The sequence below is a fragment of the Lonchura striata genome, chromosome 36, assembly GCF_050655825.1.
Source record: "Lonchura striata isolate lonStrDom1 chromosome 36, ASM5065582v1, whole genome shotgun sequence".
NCBI classification, from domain to species: domain Eukaryota; kingdom Metazoa; phylum Chordata; class Aves; order Passeriformes; family Estrildidae; genus Lonchura; species Lonchura striata.
The window spans coordinates 6,448,308-6,470,284 of NC_140738.1; the positions used below are offsets into that span (position 1 = coordinate 6,448,308).

Here is a 21,977-nt window from a genome sequence, read left to right on the forward strand (position 1 = left end):
GGAAATGTTCTGCAGTTTAATGTCATGCTGGACGCAGGTTCGAAAAATCCAGCAACGTCACCACACAAGGAGAATATTTCCAAGCCTTACCAGCTGTCTCTATCCACCCACACCTTGTCCCCCAGCACTGGGAGCAGCTCCAGGGCTGGCTGAGAGCTGTCCCTGGCAGGCAGCATTGTCCCTGGCCCAGCACAGCGCCCTGGGCTGCAGGACCCTGCTCTGCAGGACAGCCCTGGGCACCCCTGGCTGCTCTGCACAGGAGATGAGCAGAGAATGCACTCACAGGGTCTGTGGCCATTGGGATGTTCCAGCTTTAGGAGATCACTCCAGGAGCTGCAGCTGCATTGTCCTGCAGCCAGAGGTTCCTGTGCCAAGGGCTGGCAGTGATTCTGCCCCAGGCACTTCTCAGCCCCTTCCCAGCCCTGACTGATTGAAGCTCTCTGTGCCTCTGTGCTGTGCCTGGGCTGGCTGCAGGCAGTGCCCCAGCCCTGCTGGGCTGGGAGAAGAGCTGCTCAGCAAGAGAAATGTGCTTTTGAAGCTCTGCTTGGTTACCAGGATCACCCTCTGTGCCAGGAGCCCGGCCCAGCTCAGCAGCACTGACACAGCACGAGGACTTTAATGACCCTCTGGGGCTTTGTGCTCAGGCCCTGAACATCAGGCCCTGAGAGGGAGCTGCAGAAACCTCTCCAGAACTCCAAGTCAGAATCCAACTCCAAAGTTTCTTGGACTTTTAATGGGTCCCACTGAGAGACACGACTGAGAAAGTGTCCCCAGGCCCCAGGCAGAGCAGAGAACAGGAGGCACTGATGCCAGGCAGGGACAAAGAGAAGCCAAGTCTTGGCGCCCTGGGGCACAGCAGGGTCTGTGCCACCAAGGGCTGTGAGGAGACACCTTGTCCTGAGGCCCTGGGGCCTCCTGGCACAGCCCCAGCCAGGCTGGGCACTGTCAGCCCCTGGTCCTGCCCTCAGCATCCCCCCCCTTGCCCACATCCCAGTGGCCTCAAGGATCTGCTGGAAGGAGTCCCTGGGGAGCCTTGGTCAGGAATGGCCCTGGGGGCTCCTTCATGCTCCCAGGGACTGCAGGTTTTTCAAAGGACTTTGGCTTTTGCTTTTGCCTTGGAGTCTCTGAGAGCTTTGTGCAATCATGGCCTCCAATATTCTGCATTAATTAGTCCCTGGAGAGGCTTTGTCCAGAACAACACTCAGTGGGGCCCATTAATGCTTCAAGGTACTTCAGTTATTTTAAGGTACTTGGTGTTTCCCTTTTGCTACAGACTCTCTCAGAGGTTTGTGCAATCATGGCCCCAATTATCTGCTTTAATGAGTACCTTGGGAGCTTTGTACTGACACTCAGTGGGGCTCATGAATACTTTGAGATTCTTAACTTTTGTAAGGTACTTTGGATTTTCCTTTCCACATTGAGATTTCTTTGTGCCATTTTCAGTCTATGAGAGGTTTTTGTGCTATCCTGGCCTCCAGTTCTCTTCTCCAAGGACTCCATGAAGAGCCTGTGGTATAGATGGACCTTTGTGGGTCCCATTAATGCTTTAGACTCCAACCACTTTGGGGTTTTCCTCTGACTTTGACTCCTGGAAAGGTTTGTGCAATTTCCTCTCAGGCCCTGAGGTTCCAAGTCTCAGCTCCAAATGCACCATAGGGCTCATTAGGAGCAAGCAAGTCCTGACAAACCATGGGTCTGCCTCAGTTTCTCCCTGCTCTAGTGCAGTTCATCAGGAAGTTTCTGTAGTGCTTTTGGTTCACCAATTTGAGATTTCTTGGCCAATGCATCAATTAGTGTGGTGGGTTCAGTGTTGGCTAATTACCAATGCACTCACTAGAATCTACTTACTAATTTCCTGCTGTGAGATAGGATTAGGAGAAAGGCAAAGTGGGCTCAAAACTTTAAAAGAGTGTCAAGAAAAGTTTGTTAAGAGAAACTAAATGAAAGAGTAATAAGAATCTGAACAAAATTTTCATAAAACTTCCCCTCTCCATAAAACCTGGCAATGTAGAGGCAAAACCTGACATTTTCAGTCAGTTTACCACCTCTACAATATTCTAATCTTTCTTCAGTTCACATCAGGAGAGAAGTACCTCTTGTTAATGTTATGGAGACTTCTCCACAGGAAAATAGTTATCTCATGGCTTTTCATTTCCACAAATAGCAGCTGCCTGGAGAAATATGCAATTGTGAACTCCCTCGCATATTTTCCCACCTTTTCCCACAGCTGTGCTTATGGGCCATGCCAAGTTACGGGGTATTAGTTTTGAGATGAGCTGTTTAAGAGCAAAGGTTCCCTTCATCTCTTTCTGAAATCATCTTCATCTCTGGGAACAGAGGTCTTCTTCTCTCCCTGAAGGCACAGGGTCTCATCACTTTTCTCCCTTTCTCTGTTCAAACCTTTCATTGGGGATCACAGCTACTGCAAGATTTACTTACTTTAGCACCGAGGCCTTTGCTGAAACAAGTCATCTCCCCATACTTTTCAATGCCTTATAGAGAAAAAGAGTCTGATGTATCAATGACATCCTTCTCCATAGCTTAACCAGAGTATTCCAGCCCCAAGATCAAGGCAACTCCTCATCCCTCCCATCTGGGACTCAACTTCCTCTTCCCTGCCCTCGGTGTGTCCATGTTGCTCCTCTGTGTGCCTGCCCTGTGTCCTTTTCTCTCACTGGAGGGAGGATGGCAGCACTGGCAGAGTCAATATCTCCCGGGGCTGCAGATGGTTCCGTGAGCCCGGCCGGGCTCGGTGCTTGCGGCCGGAGCTGTTTTGCCATGGAGGTTTCTGCAGCGGCTGCGCTGGGGCTGTGTCAGGCTGGGCCGCGCTGGGGCAGGGCCAGGATCTCAGCAGCCAGGCCAGAGCCCAGCAGCAGCACGGCCGGGGCCGATGGCTTCTCCTGCCCTGCCCGCCGGCTGCGGGCGAAGCCCAAGGGCGGCAGAGCCTTGGCCGAGCCGGCCCGGCCCGGGGCTGCTCCTGGGGCCCGGCGGATCCTGGCCGGGCCCGGGCTGGCGGCGGGGCAGGGCTCGGCAGGGCCAGATGTCAGCACCCGCAGCCACGGCCCGGCCTCGGCCCCGCGGCCTCCCCTGCCCTGCCCGGCAGCCGATGGCGCCTGGCGGCTCCCTGGGAAGGGGCCCGGCCCCACGGCAGGAGCCGCCCGGCCCCACGGCCAAGACGGGGCTGGGGCGGCCTCGGCACCTCTGTGGGGCCACAAGGGAGAGAGACCCAGCCAGGCTTTCTCATCTCTAACTTGTGTCTGCACAGAGGCGTCTGCAGCTTCCTTAGTGCTTTAACAGACTGTCAGCTCTCAAAGCTAATTACTGATTGGTTTTTGTCAGACACACAGGAAACTGCTAGCAGCTTCTCTCAGGACAGCACTTCTGTGATGCAAAACCACCACAGCAGCACAGAGCACAGAGCTCCTTTGTCCATATGTAGTGGCCATGTGCCCGAGGCCTCAGAACCCCTCCTTGGGAGATCTGTGGGCCCTCTCCAAGGTGTTTTGAAATGAAAATATTCAGCTCATGGTCTAAGAAAATTACCAGAGGACAGAGCCAGCCAGACCTCTCTGTCCTGGCTACTTTTGTCTGGGAGCACTCCTTGGATATATGGAATTTGGGAGGCAAATTCTAATTTTGGCCATGGTTCCTGGAGATGAAGACCAGTTCTTTTCCATAGGAATAAAGGAACAGAGCCCTAGTGTTTCCCTGGGTGGATGAGAGATGATCACCAGAGGACATGGCCAGCCAGAACTGGGAGATTTTTTTCTGCAAGATACACTTGCATATAGGAAATTTTTTATGGAGATTACCAATTTTGACAATGGGTATGTTAAGAGAGGGACAGTTCTTTTCCAAAGCAAGAAAAGCACGGAGCGCCAGTACTCCCAGAGCTGATGAGAGGCAGCCTTTGGCATCCCAAGATCAGCCAGACCTGTCAGGTGGCCCCTGGCAGGCCAAGCCAGCCAGACCTGGTCCATGTTCCCTTGCTTCCATGGGGCCCCACAGTGTCCCAATGGTCCCTTGCTTCCAGGTAGCCCTGAGGTGTCACAATGTCCTATTGGTGACACGGGGCCCTGAAGGGTCGGAATGGTCTCCATGGTTCCATCAGGCCCCACAGAGTCATAATGGTCTCTGGGTCCATGATGCCCCGCGGTGTCACCATGGCCCCTTGGTTCCATGGGCTCCAGTGGTGCCACAATGATCCCCTTGATTCCATGAGGTGCCCACAGTGTCACAGTGATCTCCATGGGAAGGAAAGAACTGAGCCCCAGTGTGGCAGGGGCAGCCACCAGAGGCCAAGGCCAGCCAGACTTGATGGTACTGGCAGATTTTGGCTGGGAGCAACCCTTGAATATAGGGAATTTTATAGGTGGAATCCCAATTTTAGACATGGACACTTGGAGGAGGATGGTTCTTTCCATAGGAAGGAAAGCACGGAACACCAGCGTTTGAGGGGCAGATGAAAGGCAGACATCAGAGGCCAAGGGCAACCAGACCTCTCTTTCCTGGTAGCTTTTGTCTGAAAGCAACCCTTGGATATAGGGAATTTGGGAGTTGGAAGCCCAATTCCCACAATTTCTGCATAGATAAGGACGGTTCTTTTTTCCATAGGGAGGAAAGCACTGTTGTGTTCCGCCGCTGCAAAGGGCGCAACAACTGCCCCAGGCCCCAGAGTCTCAGACCTCAGGCAGACACCAATGACCAACAGGGAAAGGAAGGCAACAGGACAGGTCTTGCTTTAGAAAACTGAGGATTCTTCATTTTCCCAGGGACATACACAAGAAACGAGGTGGTAGGGTCAAGACTTTTATGTTACAGGGTGGGGTGGAGTTTAGGATCAAAGTCCAATATTAAGAGGAGCAGGAGACTGCAAAGGGGTGGATTGAGGAGGACAATCAATGGAAAAAACTACACTGGGGACATTGCAGCACAATTTAAGCCAATAAGGGTACAGAAAAAGAAGAACATTCTGGGGCCATTCCTCATTTGATCAGATAGGGTAGAGTGTCTTTTCCCAGGCTTTCAGGGGCACACCCCACAGCGTAGAGGGGTGGAAACTTCTTTAAGTCACGCTCTCGCCAGATGCTGTGTCTGGGTAAAATTCCCACCTCATTGGGCAGGGGCACTCTACACCTTTGGTGCCATTATTTCTTTTCTGGCTGTTTTATACAATGAAATAAAACTCCAGCATCTGTGGAACCACCCTTCAATCCTTCCCAGGCTACTCCTGTTCTGTCCTCAGTCTGCACACAACTGAGCCCAGAGCCTGCAGCCTCTACGTGCTCGTTATGTGATGAAGCCTTCAAACCCCATCTTGGGAGATATTTGGGTCCTCCCCAAGGTCTGTGAAAATGGAAAAATAGTTATCAAAGTTATTTTCTCCCAAGTCTAGCAGTGACAGAACAATGGTAAATATCTCTAAACTGAATGAGAGTGGATTTAAATTTGTTAGAAGGAGGAAATATTTTACAGTGATGAGAGTGGCACAAAATGGCAAATGTTTTTCCAGAGAAGTGGATTTCCCATCCCAGGAATGCTCAAAAATCAGGGAGTGTGTGCAACCTGACCCAGTGAAATCCCCTCCCCTCCCCAAGGATGGAATTCCTGTTGTGTGGGTTCTTGGATGTGCTGGGTGCCCTCACAACACTTCTGGCCAGAATGTCTGCTGAGGGCAGCCAGGCTGCTGCAGGGCAGTGACCTCACAGCCATCACCATGGCAGCCCTGTCCCCTGGGCCTGGCTCTCCCCTTTCCTCTGCCCCTGCCTTGTCTCTGCTGGAATGAAGATTTTTGTTGATAATATCTTGTCCCCAAGGTGCTGGGCCAATGGCTTCCCAGTCAGGCTCCTGGAGCAGAAGTGGCTTTTCAGAGCCCAGCCAGAAATGAGCCCTGAGGCAGCAGCTCTGCAGCGCTGGCCACCAGGCCGGGTGCCAAGGGAGGCTTCTGGCCATGCCCTGCAAGCAGCTGCTGCTGCCAAGGTGCCTTTGGTGCCTCGGCTGTCCCTGGCACAGCTCCCAGCACGGCACTCTGCCCCTGTGCCCGAGGCCTTACCTGTGCTGGGGCTGGCCTGGGGCTGTTCCTGCAGCGGGACCTGCCCTGCTCCTGGCACAGGAAAGGCAGTTCCTGCTGGAGCAGGAGGCTCTGCCTGCAATGGGCTCAAACCACTCCAGCAAGGCCCTGCTGACTTCAAAATTGCTTCCTAGAGAAGAATATCCTATAATTGTTATAGATTCTGGACTGGGGAGTAAATAACTCTGGTTAAGAGCTTACTGTCTAGTCATTATCAGATTGTATTTATATAAATATATCTGGTATTCCATCATTAATCCTGTATGAAAAATTGTATTGACAAATTGTTCAATTCTACCTGTCCAATCATTTATACATAAACCTTTGAAAAATTCTGGGGCTGGGTGTGGATCCAGTCACTCCCAGTCTCTTCTCTTAAAAGGAATTTTAGAAGTCTGGAGGCCCTGCAGGGGTTTGAGGATCCATGGTGGCTGTTGGGTGTCATTTTTCCATCTCATGACTCAGCAGGAGTTTCTCCAATAATGAAATAAAGCTTTTGCCTGAAGCTCCCACTGCACATGACAGGAGTGTGTGTGACATCCTGGCTCTTTGGCAGCCTGGGGACTCCTGGGATGTCACTGTGGAGCCCCCGTGAGTGCCTGTGACAGATCAGTGCCTTTGCAGCCCAAGGTGCCCTGGGATGTCACCATGGAATGGCTGTGACTGCCTCTGACCACACGGCTCTTTGCCATCCCAGAAACCCTTGGGAGGGCTCCATGGAGCCCCTGTCTCTGTGTGTGACATTCCAGCTCTTGAACAGCCTGGAGACTCTTGGAAAGTCCCCATGGAACCCCTCTGAGGGCCTGTGACAAATCTCATCCTTAGAAGGCAACCATCACCAGGAAACCCTGTTGCTATGGTCAGTTCCCATGGAAACCATCCCCAGCCCCTGTTGCTATGGTCAGTTTCCATGGCAACCATCCCCAGCCCCTGTTGCTATGGTCAGTTTCCATGGCAACCATCCCCAGCCCCTGTTGCTATGGTCAGTCCCTGGGCAGCTCCATGGAGACCCCATGCCAGGGGTGGTTGCCATGGACACCAGCTCAGGCCTGGAGCCCGTTGCCATGGCAACCATTGGCACTCCCATTCCCAGGGTCATGGATCCCAGAACCACAGAATTGGCTGAGCTGGGAGGGACCCATCAGGATCCTCGAGTCCAACTGCTGGCCCTGCACAGGACACCCCAACACTGCCAGCCTGGGCCTGGCAGCGCTGTCCAAACGCTGCTGGAGCTCAGAGAGCCCTGGAGCTGTGACCCTTCCCTGGGGAGCCTGGGCAGTGCCCCAGCAGCCTCTGGGCAAAAACCTTTTCCTGAGATCCAACCTCAGCCTGCCCCGACTCAGCTGCAGCCGCTCCCTCCACTCCTGTCCCTGGGCACCAGAGTGAAGAGGTTCCCTCAGCCCCAGCCAGGGACCCGCTCCCAAGGCTGCTGCCATGGCCACCAGGGCTGGCACCAGCTGGGATGCTCGGTTTCCACAGGTCGGGGTTCAGGAATGGGATTCCTCAATTTCCTGCTCCTGCTAAAACCGCCCTGCCATTTGTTGCCCTCCCACTTACCATGCACAAAAGGCAAAGATTCCAGGCTGGAATAAGAACAATTTACTGGGAACAGCAACAAGATGAAGAACAAACAGGAACAGAAAAAATATTGACAACAGAAGGGATAAGAAAAACTAGTTACAGGGAAAACTACATCACCATCACTTGTATATTCCTGGCCACGTGTTTCCTCCTGCATGGAAAGGACACCCTTCTCCTCAGGGAAAGACAGAGTCCCTTTCCTGCCCCTGGCAATGACCTGAGGTGGGAGTGAATGTAGTGACAGGGCCATGGCCAGACCCTCATGTCCTTCAATCCCACATAAGGTCACTGGCAGGGGCAGGAAAAGGGACAGGTGTCTTCCCAGCATGGATCACAGGGAACATGGATCACCAGGGCTCTTCCCAACAGGGTCTCCTCCAATGGGGGATGAAGCTGGAGCAGTGCACAAAGCTCTTCGTGCAGCTGGGGAACTTTCAGGATTTCCCTTACTGGTGGCTCCATTGGTGTTTGGTCAAGTGAGAGCTCCGGGTGAAGCTCTTCCCACACTGGGGACACCTGTATGGCCTCTCCCCAGTGTGGATGCGCTGGTGCCTGACAAGGTTGCAGTTGTGCTTGAAGCCCTTGCCACAGTCGGGGCAGAGGAAGCGCCTCTCCTCGGTGTGAATCCGTTCATGCAGGAGGAGATTTGAGCTGCTGTGATACGTCTTCCCACAGGTGGGGCACATGTAGGGCCTCTCCCCAGTGTGGATGCGCTGGTGCCTGATGAGGTGGGAGTTTTGCTTGAAGAGTTCCTGCAGTCAGGGCAGCGGAAAGGCCTCTCATCTGTGTGAATCCGCTGGTGTCTGAGGAGACCGGAGCTGCTGTGAAACCTCTTCTGACACTCAGGACACTCGTAGGGCCTGTCCCCAGGGTGGATGCATTGGTGGATGATGAGGTCGGAGCTCCAGCTGAAGCCCTTCCCACATTCCCCACACTCATAGAGCCATTCCCCGGTGTGGCTGCATTGGAGTCTGACAAGGTGAGAGCTGGAGCTGAATCCCTTCCCACACTCCCCACACTTGTAGGGCCTCTCCCCAGTGTGGATGTGTAAGTGCCTGACAAGGTGGGATTTGCAGCTGAATCCCTTCCCACACTCCCCACACTCGTAGGGCCATTCCCGGGTGTGGATCATCTGGTGTAATTTCAGATTGTTGCTCTGCCTGAAGCTCTTCCCACACTCCCCACACTTGTAGGGCTTCTCCCCATCTGGAAGCTTCTCAGGGACCACCAGCTCCGAGCTCTGGCTGAAGCTCTGTCCACCTTCCTGGCCCAGAGTGGGTCTTTCCTCCTCAGAGCATCCTGGGCTGGGCTTGCAGCCCCTCCTCCTGTGAGATCTCCAAGGATTTTCCTCCCTGTTGGATTCCTGCACTGTGGAGTTGCTCAAAATCACTTCTTCCATGAGGTTCTGCTGCAGGGATTTGTCCTTCCTGGTCTCCATCCTCAGCTCCTGCTCTGGGGGAAGAAGGACAAGGAGAGGATGGGATTTGCCTCTGTGCCAGAGGGAAGGGCAAGCAGATCCCCCCAGTGTGTCCCCAGCAGGAGGGCACTGGCAGCGGGGCTGTCCTGCAGCTGGGGGCCAGGCTGGGCTGGGAGATGGAGCAGGAGAGAGGGGGAAAGGGGCACTGACTTCCTCCTCACCTGCCTCGGTGTCCCAGGGCATCTTCCTCGCAGCCTCCTCCTCCATCCAGCCAAAGTCTGGGAATGGAAAATCCTGTTTTGGATGGAATACAAGAACCTTCTTTCTTCTCAAGGTGTCCATGGTAAAAACTGAGATTCTTCATTCCAAATGCCATATATTCATGGATTACTCCATGACAGGAGCTTCCAGGAGAAACAGGTCTGGCTGGCTTATCCTCAGAGGAGCCATTCCTCTCTCCTCTCCTCTCCTCTCCTCTCCTCTCCTCTCCTCTCCTCTCCTCTCCTCTCCTCTCCTCTCCTCTCCTCTCCTCTCCTCTCCTCTCCTCTCCTCTCCTCTCCTCTCCTCTCCTCTCCTCTCCTCTCCTCTCCCTCTCCCTCTCCCTCTCCCTCTCCCTCTCCCTCTCCCTCTCCCTCTCCCTCTCCCTCTCCCTCTCCCTCTCCCTCTCCCTCTCCCTCTCCCTCTCCCTCTCCCTCTCCCTCTCCCTCTCCCTCTCCCTCTCCCTCTCCCTCTCCCTCTCCCTCTCCCTCTCCCTCTCCCTCTCCCTCTCCCTCTCCCTCTCCCTCTCCCTCTCCCTCTCCCTCTCCCTCTCCCTCTCCCTCTCCCTCCCCCTCCCCCTCCCCTCCCCTCCCCTCCCCTCCCCTCCCCTCCCCTCCCCTCCCTAGAAACACTTTGCTTCTGTGCTTTCCTTCTTATAAAAAAAACCCCCCATCCTTATGTATGGAAAAATGGTAGAAACTGGGATTCTACCTCCCAGATTCCCTATATCCAAGGGTTGTTTTCAGACAAAAGTTACCAGGACAGAGAGGTCTGGCTGCCTTTGGCCTCTGGTGGCCGCCATTTATCTGCCCCTCAAACACTAATGTTCTGTCCTTTCCTTCTTATGGAAAAGATCCCTCCTTCTCCTCCGGATGTCCATGTGTGAAATTGGGATTCTGCCTCTAAAGTCCCCAATATCCAAGGGTTGCTCCCAGGCAAAATCTGCCAGTACCATCAAGTCTGGCTGGCCTTGGCCTCTGGTGGCTGCCCCTGCCACACTGGGGCTCGGTTCTTTCCTTCCCATGGAGATCACTGTGACACTGTGGGCACCTCATGGAACCAAGGGGATCATTGTGGCACCACTGGAGCCCATGGAACCAAGGGGCCATGGTGACACCGCGGGGCTTCATGGACCCAGAGACCATTATGACTCTGTGGGGCCTGATGGAACCATGGAGACCATTCCGACCCTTCAGGGCCTGGTGTCACCAAGGGGGCGTTGTGACACCTCAGGGCCTCCTGGAAGCCAGGGACCATTGGGACACTGTGGGACCCCATGGAAGAGAGGGAACATGGACCAGGTCTGGCTGGCTTGGCCTGCCAGGGGCCACCTGACAGGTCTGGCTGATGTTGGGATGCCAAGGGCTGCCTCTCATCAGCTCCTGGAGCAATGGGTCTCTGTGGTCTCCTTTGTATGGAAAAGAAACATCTGTCTTTTCAGATGCCCATTCCCAAAACTGACATTCTGCCAAAATAATTTCTGATATTCAAGGGTCTCTCTTAGAACAAAATCTGGCAGCTCTGGCTGGCCTTGTCCTCTTGTGGTGACCTCTCATCTGCCCATAAAATAGTGGGTCTCTGTTCCTTCATTCCTATGGAAAAGAACTGGTCCTCATGTCCAGGGTCCATGGCCAAAATTAGAATAGGCCACCAATCCCAGCCGGGCTCATGGAACCATCTGCAGGCCGAGGGGAGATATTGACTCTTCCAGTGCTGCCATCCTCCCTTCAGTGAGAGAAAAGGACACAGGGCAGGCACACAGAGGAGCAACATGAGCACACCGAGGGCAGGGAAGAGGAAGTTGAGTCCCAGGTGGGAGGGATGAGGAGATGCCTTGATCTTGGGGCTGAAATCATCTGCTAAAGCTGTGGAGAAGGATGTCATTGATACATCACACTCTCTTTTTGCCTATAAGGCATTGAAAATTATGAGGAGATGACTTGTTTCAGCAAAGGCCTCCATGCTAAAGTGAGCAAATGTTGCAGTAGCTGTGATCCCATGAGAAGTTTGAACAGAGACAGAGACAGAGAGAAGAGTGATGGGACCCTGTGCCCTCAGGGAGAGAAGAAGACCTCTGTTCCCAGAGATGAAGATGATTTTAGAAATAGAAGGAGAGAACTTTTGCTTTTAACAGCTCTTCTTTAAACTAATACCCCATAAACTGACATGGCCCATAAACACAGCTGTGAGAAAGGCTGTGAGAAAATTGGAGGGACTTCACAATTGCAGATTTTTCTGAGCAGCTGCTATTTGTGGAAGCTAAAAGTCATGCGATAACTGTATTCTTGTGGAGATGCCTCCATAACATAAACAAGAGGAACTTCTCTCCCTAAGTGAACAGAAGAAAGACAATTCTAGAGATGGTAAACTGACTGAAAATATTTGTTTTTTTCTCTTTACATTTTCAGGTTGTCAGGAGAGAGGAAGTGTTCTGAAAGGTTTGTTCTGGTCCTTAATGCTCCTTCTTTTATTTACTGTTAGTAAACTTTTCTTTTTACTCTAAAAGTTTGACCTTTGCCTTTCTCCTAATCCTACCTCACAGCAGGAATTGAGTAAGTATATTCTAGTGTGTGCACTGATAATTAGCCAACACTGAACCCACTACACTAGTAGATGCATTAGCCAAGAAATCTCAAATTGGTGAAGCAAAACCAGTAAAGGAATGTTCATGATGAACTGCATTACAACAGTGGCAAATCAAGGCAGAAGCATGGTTTGTCAGGACTTGCTTGGTACTAATGAGCCCCGTGGTGCACTTGGAGCTGAGCCTTGGAACCTCAGGGCCTGAGAGGAGATTGCAAAAAACCTTCCCGAAGTTAAAATCAAGAGGAAAAACCCAAAGTGTCACGAGGTACTAATGGGACTTACTTAGGTCCATCCCCAACACGAGCTCCTCATGGACTCCTTGGAGGAGAGAACTGGAGGCCAGGATGGCACAAAAACTTCTCAGTCTGGAAATGAAAATTCCAAAGTAGCTTACAAAAGTTAAGTATCTCAAAGCATTAAAGAGCTCCTCTGAGTGTCAGTGCCAAGCTCTCAAGGGACTCCTTAAAGCAGATTATTGGGGCCATGATTGCACAAACCTCCCAGAGAGTCTGTATCAAAAGGGAAACACCAAGTACCTTAAAAGAACTGAAGTACCTTGAAGCATTAATGAGTGTTGTTCCTGACAAAGCCTCTCCAGGGACTAATTACAGCAGGTAATTGGAGGCCACGATTGCAGAAACCTAAGAGAGACTCCAAGGCAAAAGGAAAAGCCAAAATCCTTTGAAAAACCTGCAGTCCCTGGGAGCATGAAGGAGCCCCCAGGGCCATTCCTGACCAAGGCTCCCCAGGGACTCCTTCCAGCAGATCCTTGAGGCCACTGGGATGTGGGCATGGGGGGGATGCTGAGGGCAGGACCAGGGGCTGACAGTGCCCAGCCTGGCTGGGGCTGTGCCAGGAGGCCCCAGGGCCTCAGGACAAGGTGTCTCCTCACAGCCCTTGGTGGCACAGACCCTGCTGTGCCCCAGGGCACCAAGACTTGGCTTCTCTTTGTCTCCACCTGGCATCAGTGCCTCCAGTTCTCTGCTCTGCCTGGGGCCTGGGGACACTTTCTCGGTTGTGTCCTGTCCTGGGTTGTAAGATAAGCTTGTATTCTATTTGCCATCTGTTGAAAGGTTGGGCAGGTTTTGTTATCTCTCCCAAAGACAATGTTTTGCCCCGTAGAGGCAATGGTTTGTTTATACACTATTGACTGACTCACTGCCGGGCTGGTAAATGTAACACCGTGAGGGGTCCCACCCAGAGGGGGAAGCCAAGCACTCTATTATTGTTTAAAGGGGGTAGCTTTTTGGGGAGAGGAGGCAGCTCTCTGGGCGGAACTCCGAGAGAAGCAGCTCGCTCTCTCTCTTCGTGGGATTCCCAGAGAAGCGGCTCTCTCTCTCTTCTTCGCGGGATCTCGCAGCGAAACAGCCGGGGAGGCGGCAGCGGCGGAGCTCGGAGGCAACCCCGGCGCAGAGGAAGACCGGCCCCACTGCCACCAGATCTTCAGAGGAAAACTATACCCTTCTAAAGATCACCACTGCAGCTGCAGTTCATCAACCACTGCAAGGGGAGCAATTATCCCAGCAGGACTGCTACTGGCACCCCGAATCCTCAGGTTCTGGACTTTTTCACTGGTTTTGTTTGTACCGATTGCATTTGCCTTTTAAATTGTTGTCTAGTTTTCTCCTAGTAAAGAATTGTTACTCCCATTCCCATATCTTTTCCTGAGAGCCTTTTGATTTAAAACTCCTAGTAATTCAGAGGGAGGGGGTTTACCTTTTACCTTCTCCATTGCACAGGAGGCTTTAGCCCTCCTTCGCAGATTCCTGTCTGGTGTGTAACTGGGTACTGAATCTCCCATTGGATGTTCCTGTTAAATATCCTAAATAATCAACATTAACAAATTGTTGAAATCAGGGGCTGGGTGTGCCCCATCCCCACTGGGACACCTGGAAGCTTCCTATAAAGGTCTGGTTTTAACTTCACTGATCTAACACTGTTGCAAGGGTTCTTTTTTTTCTCTTTTGATTATAGACAACAGGGGGATGAGAGAAGCAGAACAGGAATTGTAATCCCAGAATCACAGAACATTCTGAGCAGAACAGGAACACACAGAATCATCAAAGGAATGTTTGAACATGTACAGAGACTCCAGAACTGTGACTTTGGCTGGTCAGTGTTTCTGCTGGGAGCCTCCCAAAGGGCCTTCAGGCACTCCTCAGCCCTGGGCAGCAGCAGCATCACCTCTGCAGGGCCCAGCAGGGCTCTCCTGAGCTGCCCTTGCCCAGCTGCACACAGAGCCTGCCCCAGCCAGGGCCCTGCACACAGGCAGGTTTCTGTAGGGCCGGGCCGAGGGCACACAGGGTGGGATGGGCTCTGTGAGCGCTGGCAGGGACAAGGCACCTCTCAGGAGGGGATGTCCAGGCCCAGGGAGATGCTCAGGGAAGCAGAGGGGGCTGAACAGAGCAGTGCTGGGGGAACAAACCCATCCAGCCCCTCACCTGCCCTCAGCCACAGGGAATCCTTTGCCTCTCACATCTCTCAGTGGCAAACTCTGAGTGCAGCAGGAATGCTGGGGATTTCTGACCTCAGAGAGACAGGAATCGTGTGTGGGTAGGAAATCAATTCCTAAATCCAACCCCTGCCATCAACTTCTCTTAGAAGTGTAAGTGCAGATGGTACCAAGCCTTTCTGCAGTAGGAGTGATTCCCCTGACAGATCCTGAATATCCAGCCTTGTCCCTCTGCACCATGGCCCCAAACCCAGGGCAGCAGGGCAGGGATGGCTCCTCGAGAGCCCCCACACACAGGCTGGGCTGCTCCTGGCACACTCAGCCAGCACAACTGGAGCTCAGGCAGGGACCTGGGTGAAGGTTTTCCCAGAGCAGGAACAAGGGTGGGTGAGTCCCAGCAGGACAGGCTGCAGGGAATGGCCCAGGTTTGGCTCCAAGCAACCTCTCCTGACTTGTCCCTGTCCTTTCTCCATGAACAGGTGCCCATGTGCAGCCACAGCAAATGTCCAACAGCAGCTCCATCAGCCACTTCCTCCTGCTGGCACTGGCAGACACGCGGCAGCTGCAGCTCCTGCACTTCTGCCTCTTCCTGGGCATCTCCCTGGCTGCCCTCCTGGGCAACGGCCTCATCATCAGCGCCGTAGCCTGCGGCCACCACCTGCACACGCCCATGTTCTTCTTCCTGCTCAACCTGGCCCTCAGCGACCTGGGCTCCATCTGCACCACTGTCCCCAAAGCCATGCACAATTCCCTCTGGGACACCAGCACCATCTCCTACACAGGATGTGCTGCACAAGATTTTTTTTTCTTTTCTGTGCTGCAACAGAATATTTCCTGCTGACCATCATGTGCTACGACCACTACCTGTCCATCTGCAAACCCCTGCACTACGGGACCCTCCTGGGCAGCAGAGCTTGTGCCCACATGGCAGCAGCTGCCTGGGCCAGTGCCTTTCTCAATGCTCTGCTGCACACAGCCAATACATTTTCCATGACCCTGTGCCATGGCAATGCCCTGGGCCAGTTCTTCTGTGAAATCCCACAGATCCTCAAGCTCTCCTGCTCCAAATCCCACCTCAGGGAACTTGGGCTTCTTGTGGTTACTAGCAGTTTATCATTTTGTTCTTTTGTGTTCATTGTTTTCTCCTATGTACAGATCGTCAGGGCTGTGCTGAGGATCCCTTCTGAGCAGGGACGGCACAAAGCCTTTCCCACCTGCCTCCCTCACCTGGCTGTAGTCTCTCTCTTTGTTAGCACTGCAGAATTTGCTCACCTGAAGCCTGCCTCGATGTCCTCCCCATCCCTGGATCTGGCCCTGTCAGTTCTGCGCGACGAAATCCTGCTCAGCGTGGGCAACTGAGCCCTTGAAGGGCTTAGTGTCAGCTCAAGGCTTGCTTTCCCTCCCAAAGCCTTCCCTTGTCAGCCTTGGGCAAGGGATTCATCCTCCCTCCCTCCTCCTTCCCACAGACCTCCTCGGAACCACTCTGTGGGCACGTTCCATTCTCTGTGTCTGTCCTCAAGTGCATTGCCAACCTGGGTCAGTCCTGGCCCTGTCCTGAGCTCCCAGGAGCTCACAGGCTGAGATGGCAACGCTCAGCCACACCAGGGCCCTGCCCCTGCCAGCAGCACCCCCACAAGCAGCAGCAGCAGCAGCAGCAGCAGCAGCAGCTACAGTCGCCTCTCAGCTGATGGGGCCCCTGCACTGCAGCACGTCCCGCTGGCACCAACGTTCCCTTGTGGCCTTGGAGACAGTCCTGAATCCATCCATGGGGTCACAGAGCCATGGAACGCCAGAGTTCCAGGTTCCTGGAATTCTAGAGTCATTGAATCTTGAGAACCACACACAGACGAGGAGGAGGAGGAGGAAGAGGAGGAGGAGGAAGAGGAGAGGGAGGAGGAATAGAAGGAGGACGAGGAGGCGGAGGATGAGGAGGAGGAGGAAGAGGAGGAGGAGAAAGAGGAGAGGGAGGAGGAATAGAAGGAGGACGAGGAGGAGGAGGAAGAGGAGGAGGAGGACGAGGAGGAGGAGGAGGAGGAGGAGGAGGAGGACGAGGACGAGGACGAGGACAAGGAAAAGTGCGAGGAGGAGGACAAGGAGGATGAGGACGAGGAGGAGGAGGAGGCTGAGGAAGACGACGAGGAGGAGGAGGAAGAGGAGGAAGAGGATGAGGAAGAGGAGGAGGAGGAGGACGAGGAGGAGGAGGACGAGGATGAGGAGGAGGAGTAGGTGGATGACGAGTAGGAGGAGGACAAGGAGGAGGAGGATGAGGACGAGGACGACAGGGGCGAGGAGGACGATGAGGACGAGGAGGAGGAGGACAAAGAGGAGGAGGATAAGGAGGAGGAAAAGGAGGAGGAAGAAGAGGAGGAGGAAGAGGAGGAGGAAGAGGAGAAAGAAGAGGAGGAGGAGGAGGAGGACGAGGAAAAGGACGAGGCGGAGGACGAGGAGGAGGACGAGGAGGAGGAGGACGAGGAGGAGGACGAGGAGGAGGAGGACGAGGAGGAGGACGAGGAGGAGGAGGACAATGAGAAGGATGAGGAGGAGGAGGTCAAAGAAGAGGAGGAAGAGGAGGAGGAGGATGAGGATGAGGAGGAGGTGGAGGACGAGGAGGAGGAGGAGGATGAGGACGAGAAGGACAAGGACGAGGAGGATGATGAGGACGAGGACGAGGAGGATGAGGAGGACGAAGAGGACGAGGAGGACAATGAGGAGGACGAGGAGGAGGACGAAGGAGGAGGACGAGGAGGACGAGGAGGAGGAGGAGGAGGAGGACGACGACGACGATGACCAAGAGGAGTTTGAAGATGAGGAGGAGGAATAGGAGGAGGAAGAGAGAGAACGAGGACAAGGAGGATGATGAGGAGAAGGAGAACGAGGAGTAAGAGGAGAATGAGGATGAGGAAGAGGAGGAGGAGGAGGACAATGACAAGGAGGGTGAGGATGGGGAGGAGAAAGAGGAGGAGCAGGAGGAGGAATAGGAGGAGGAGGAGAACAAGGAATAGGAGGAGGCAGAGAAGCATGAAGAGGAGGAATAGGAGGAGGAAGAGAGAGGACAAGGACAAGAAGGATGATTAGGATGAGGAGGAGGAGGACAACGAGGAGGAGGAGGAGGATAAGAAGGATGAGGACTAGGACAAGGAGGAGAAGGATGAAGATGAGGAAAAGGATGAAGATGCAGAAGACAAGGAGGATGAGGAGGTTGAGTAGGAGGAGGAGGAGGAGGAGGAGGAGGAGAACGAGGACGAGGACGAGGACGAGGACGAGGACGACGACCACAAAGACGACGACGAAGAGGAGGTGGAAGATGACGAGGAGGAATAGCAGGAGGAAGAGAGAGAACAAGGACAAGGAGGATGAGGAGGAGGAGGAGGAGAACGAGGAGGCGCAGGAGGAGGAAGAGGAGGAGGAGGAGGACGACAAGGACTAGGGCAAGCACAAGGAAGATGAGAAGGAGGAGGAGGACATAGACGAGGAGGAGGAGGAGAAGAAGGATGAGGAAGAGGACGAGGGGGAGAAGGATGAGGATGAGGAAAAAGATGATGATGCGGAGGACAAGGAGGACGAGGAGGAGGAGGAAGAGAAGGAGAAGGAAGATGAACAGGAGGAGGAGGAAGACAAGGTGGAGAATAAAGAGGAGGAGGACAAGGATGAGGAGGACCAGGAGGAGGACGAGGAGGAGGATGAGGATGAGCAGGATGGGGAGGACGAGGAGGAGGAAGAGGAGGAGGAGAATGAGGAGAATGAGGATGAGGCGGACAATGAGGAGGATGAGGAGGATAAGGATGCGGAGTATAAGGAGGAGGAGGATGAGGAGGAGGACAAGGATGAGGAAAAGGACGAGGATGAGGAGGATAAGGAGGACGAGGAGGAAAAAGAGGACAAGGAGGAGGAGGATGAGGAAGACGAGGAGGAGGAGGAGGAATAGGAGGATAAAGAGGATGAGAATGATGATGTGGGGGAGGACAAGGAGGAGGCCGACGAGGAGGACGAGGAGGATGAGGAGGAGAAGAAGGAGGAAGAAGAGGAGGAGGACGAGGAGGAGGACGAGGAAGAGGACGAGGACAACGACGACGATGACAACGACGACGACGACGAAGAGTGGGTGGAAGATGAGGAGGAGGAATAGGAGGAGGAAGAGAGAGAAGGAGGACAAGGTGGATGATGAGGAGGAAGAGGAGAACGAGGAGGAAGAGGAGAATGAGGATGAGGAGGAGGAGGAGGAGGAGAATGACAAGGAGGATGAGGACGTGGAGGAGAAAGAGGGGGAGGGAGAGGAGGAGGAGGATGATGACAAGGACTAGGGCAAGCATAAGGAAGATTAGGAGGAGGACGAGGACAAGGAAGAGGAGGAGGCAGAGAAACATGAAGAGGAGGAATAGGAGGAGGAGGAGACAGGACAAGGATAAGGAGGATGATGAGGATGAGGAGGAGGAGGACAACGAGGAGGAGGATGAGGAGAAGAAGGATGAGGACGAGGACGAGGAGGAGAAGGATGAGGATGAGGAAAAGGATGAAGATGCAGAGGACAAGGAGGAGGAGGAGGAGGAGGAGGAGGAGGAGGAGGAGGAGGAGAAGGAAGATGAACAGGAGGAGGAGGACAAGGAGGAGAATGATGAAGAGGATGAGGATGAGCAGGATGGGAAGAACGAGGAGGAGGAGGAGGAGGAAGATGAGAAGGAGGAGAAGGAGGAGAATGGGGATGAGGAGGACAATAAGGAGGATAAGGAGGATAAGGATGCGGAGGATAAGGAGGAGGAGTATGAGGAGGAGGACAAGGATGAGGAAAAGGATGAGGATGAGGAGTACAAGGAGGACAATGAGGAGGAGGGCGAGGAAGACGAGGAGGAGGAGGAGGAATAGGAGGATAAAGAGGATGAGATTGAGGATGTGGAGGAGGACAATGAGGAGGAGGAGGAGGACTACGAGGACGAGGACAAGGATCAGGAGGAGGAGGAGGAGGACGACGACGACGACGAAGAGGAGGTGGAATATGAGGAGGAGGTATAGGAGGAGGAAGAGAGAGAACGAGGATAAGGAGGATGATGAGGGGGAGGAGGAGAACGAGGAGGAAGAGGAGAATGAGGATGAGGAGGAGGAGAAGGAGGAGGACAATGAAAAAGAGGATGAGGATGTGGAGGAGAAAGAGGAGGAGCAGGAGGAGGAAGAGGAGGAGGAGAAAGATGACAAGGACTAGGGCAAGCACAAGGAAGATGAGGAGGAGGAGGACAAGGAAGAGGAGGAAGCAGAGAAGCATGAAGAGGAGGAATCGGAGGAGGAAGAGAGAGGACAAGGACAAGGAGGATGATGGGGATGAGGAGGAGGAGGGCAACGAGGAGGAGGAGGAGGAGAAGAAGGATGAGGATGAGGATGAGGAGGAGAAGGATGAGGATGAGGAGAATGATGAAGATGCAGAGGACAAGGAGGACGAGGAGGAGGAGGAAGAGAAGGAGAAGGAAGATGAACAGGAGGAGGAGGAGGACAAGGAGGAGAATAAAGAGGAGGACAAGGATGAGGAGGACCAGGAGAAGGACGAGGAGGATGAGGATGAGCAGGATGGGGAGGACGAGGAGGAGGAAGAGGAGGAAGATGAGGAGGAGGAGAAGGAGGAGAATGAGGATGAGGAGGACAATGAGGAGGATGAGGAGGATAAGGATGTGGAGGATAAGCAGAGGAGGAGGAGGACGAGGACGAGGAGGAGGACGAGGACGAGGAGGAGAAGGATGAGGATAAGGAAAAGGATGAAGATGCAGAGGACAAGGAGGACGTCCTCCTCCTCGTCCTCCTCCTCATCCTCCTCATCCTCCTGCTCATCCTTGTCCTCCTCCTCATCCTTGTCCTCTTTCTCCTACTCTTCCTCCTCCTCCTCCTCGTCCTCCACATCCTCCTCGTCCTCCTCGTCCTCGTCCTCCTCCTACTCGTCCTCCTCCTCCTCCTCCTCCTCATTGTCCTCCTCCACATCCTCCTTCTCATCCTCTTTATCCTCCTATTCCTCCTCCTCCTCCTCGTCCTCCTTGTCCTCCTCATCCTCATCCTTTTCCTCATCCTTGTCCTCCTCCTCATCATCCTCCTCCTTATCCTCTGTATCCTTATCCTCCTCATCCTCCTCATTGTCCGCCTCATCCTCATTCTCCTCCTTCTCCTCCTCATCTTCCTCCTCTTCCTCCTCCTCATCCTCCCCATCCTGCTCATCCTCATCCTCCTTGTCCTTCTCCTCCTTGTCCTCCTCATCCTTGTCCTCCTCCTCTTTATTCTCTTCCTTCTACTCCTCCTCCTCCTCCTCCTACTCAACCTCCTCGTCCTCCTTGTCCTCTGCATCTTCATCCTTTTCCTCATCCTCATCCTTCTCCTCCTCGTCCTCATCCTCATCATTCTTCTCCTCCTCCTCCTCCTCCTCATCCTCATCATCCTCCTTGTCCTTGTCCTCTCTCTTCCTCCTCCTATTCCTCCTCTTCATGCTTCTCTGCCTCCTCCTCTTCCTTGTCCTCCTCCTCCTCCTCATCGTCCTTGTGCTTGCCTTAGTCCTTGTCATCTTCCTCCTCCTCCTCTTCCTCCTCCTGCTCCTCCTCTTTCTCCTCCCCCTCCTCATCCTCCTTGCCATTGTCCTCCTCCTCCTCCTCATCCTCATTCTCCTCTTCCTCCTCGTTCTCCTCCTCCTCATCATCATCCTCCTTGTCCTTGTTCTCTCTCTTCCTCCTATTCCTCCTCCTCATCTTCCACCTCCTCTTCGTTGTCGTCGTCGACGTCATCGTCATCGTCGTCCTCCTCCTCGTCCTCCTCCTTGTCATCCTCCTTCTCCTCCTCCTCATCCTCCTCGTCCTCCTCCTCGTCTTCCTCGTCCTCCTCGTCGTCCTCCTCCTCCTCCTCTTCCTCCTCCTCCTCCTCCTTGTCCTCCTCCACATCCTCATTCTCATCCTCTTTATCCTCCTATTCCTCCTCCTTATCCTCCTCATCCTCGTCCTTTTCCTCATCCTTGTCCTCCTTTTGCTCCTCGTCCTCCTTATCCTCCTCATCCTTGTCCTTTTCCTCATCCTTGTCCTCCTCCTCATCCTCCTCCTCCTTATCCTCCGCATCCTTATCCTCCTCATTGTCCTCCTCATCCTCATTCTCCTCCTTCTCCTCCTCCTCATCTTCCTCCTCTTCCTCCTCCTTGTCCTCCCCATCTTGCTCATCCTCATCCTCCTCGTCCTTCTCCTCCTGGTCCTCCTCATCCTTGTCCTCCTCCTCTTTATTCTCCACCTTTGTTAGAGGGAATGCCGCGGGAGACAAGACTCATGATATCATGATCATCAAGTCTCAGTTTATTGTGACAGATTACACAGTTTATATATGTTCGTTAATTAGCTCATACATATTGCAAAAGCCAAGCTCATGATTGGTTGCTATGTGACTTGTACTATTATCTTAAAAGTATCTTTATGATCGATACATGCCTGTCCAGCTGGCCTTGCAGTTAGAACAGCTTAGTACCCCTTTGTTCTTCTCTATCTACTTCTACATACCAAGCAGTTTCAATATCCTGCTTTCTGCACACCATCTACTCTTCAGGGCCATGCGAACTTTGCAGCAGTCACTTAGCCCTCCCTATTTGGATTAATTTTACAGTATCATGTCCC

General features: G+C 53.5%; 1 protein-coding gene across 1 annotated transcript in view; it reads right to left on the reverse strand.

Annotated features, from left to right (window-relative positions):
- The window catches only part of LOC146764077 (uncharacterized), an 86,267-nt gene extending 77,484 nt beyond the window's left edge, over window positions 1–8,783 (reverse strand). Inside the window, exon 1 of the mRNA XM_085565442.1 lies at window positions 8,423–8,783. Within this exon, the coding sequence (XP_085421568.1) occupies window positions 8,423–8,783 (361 nt within the window). The remainder of the gene's footprint in view (window positions 1–8,422) is intronic.
- Window positions 8,784–21,977: the final 13,194 nt, after the last annotated feature.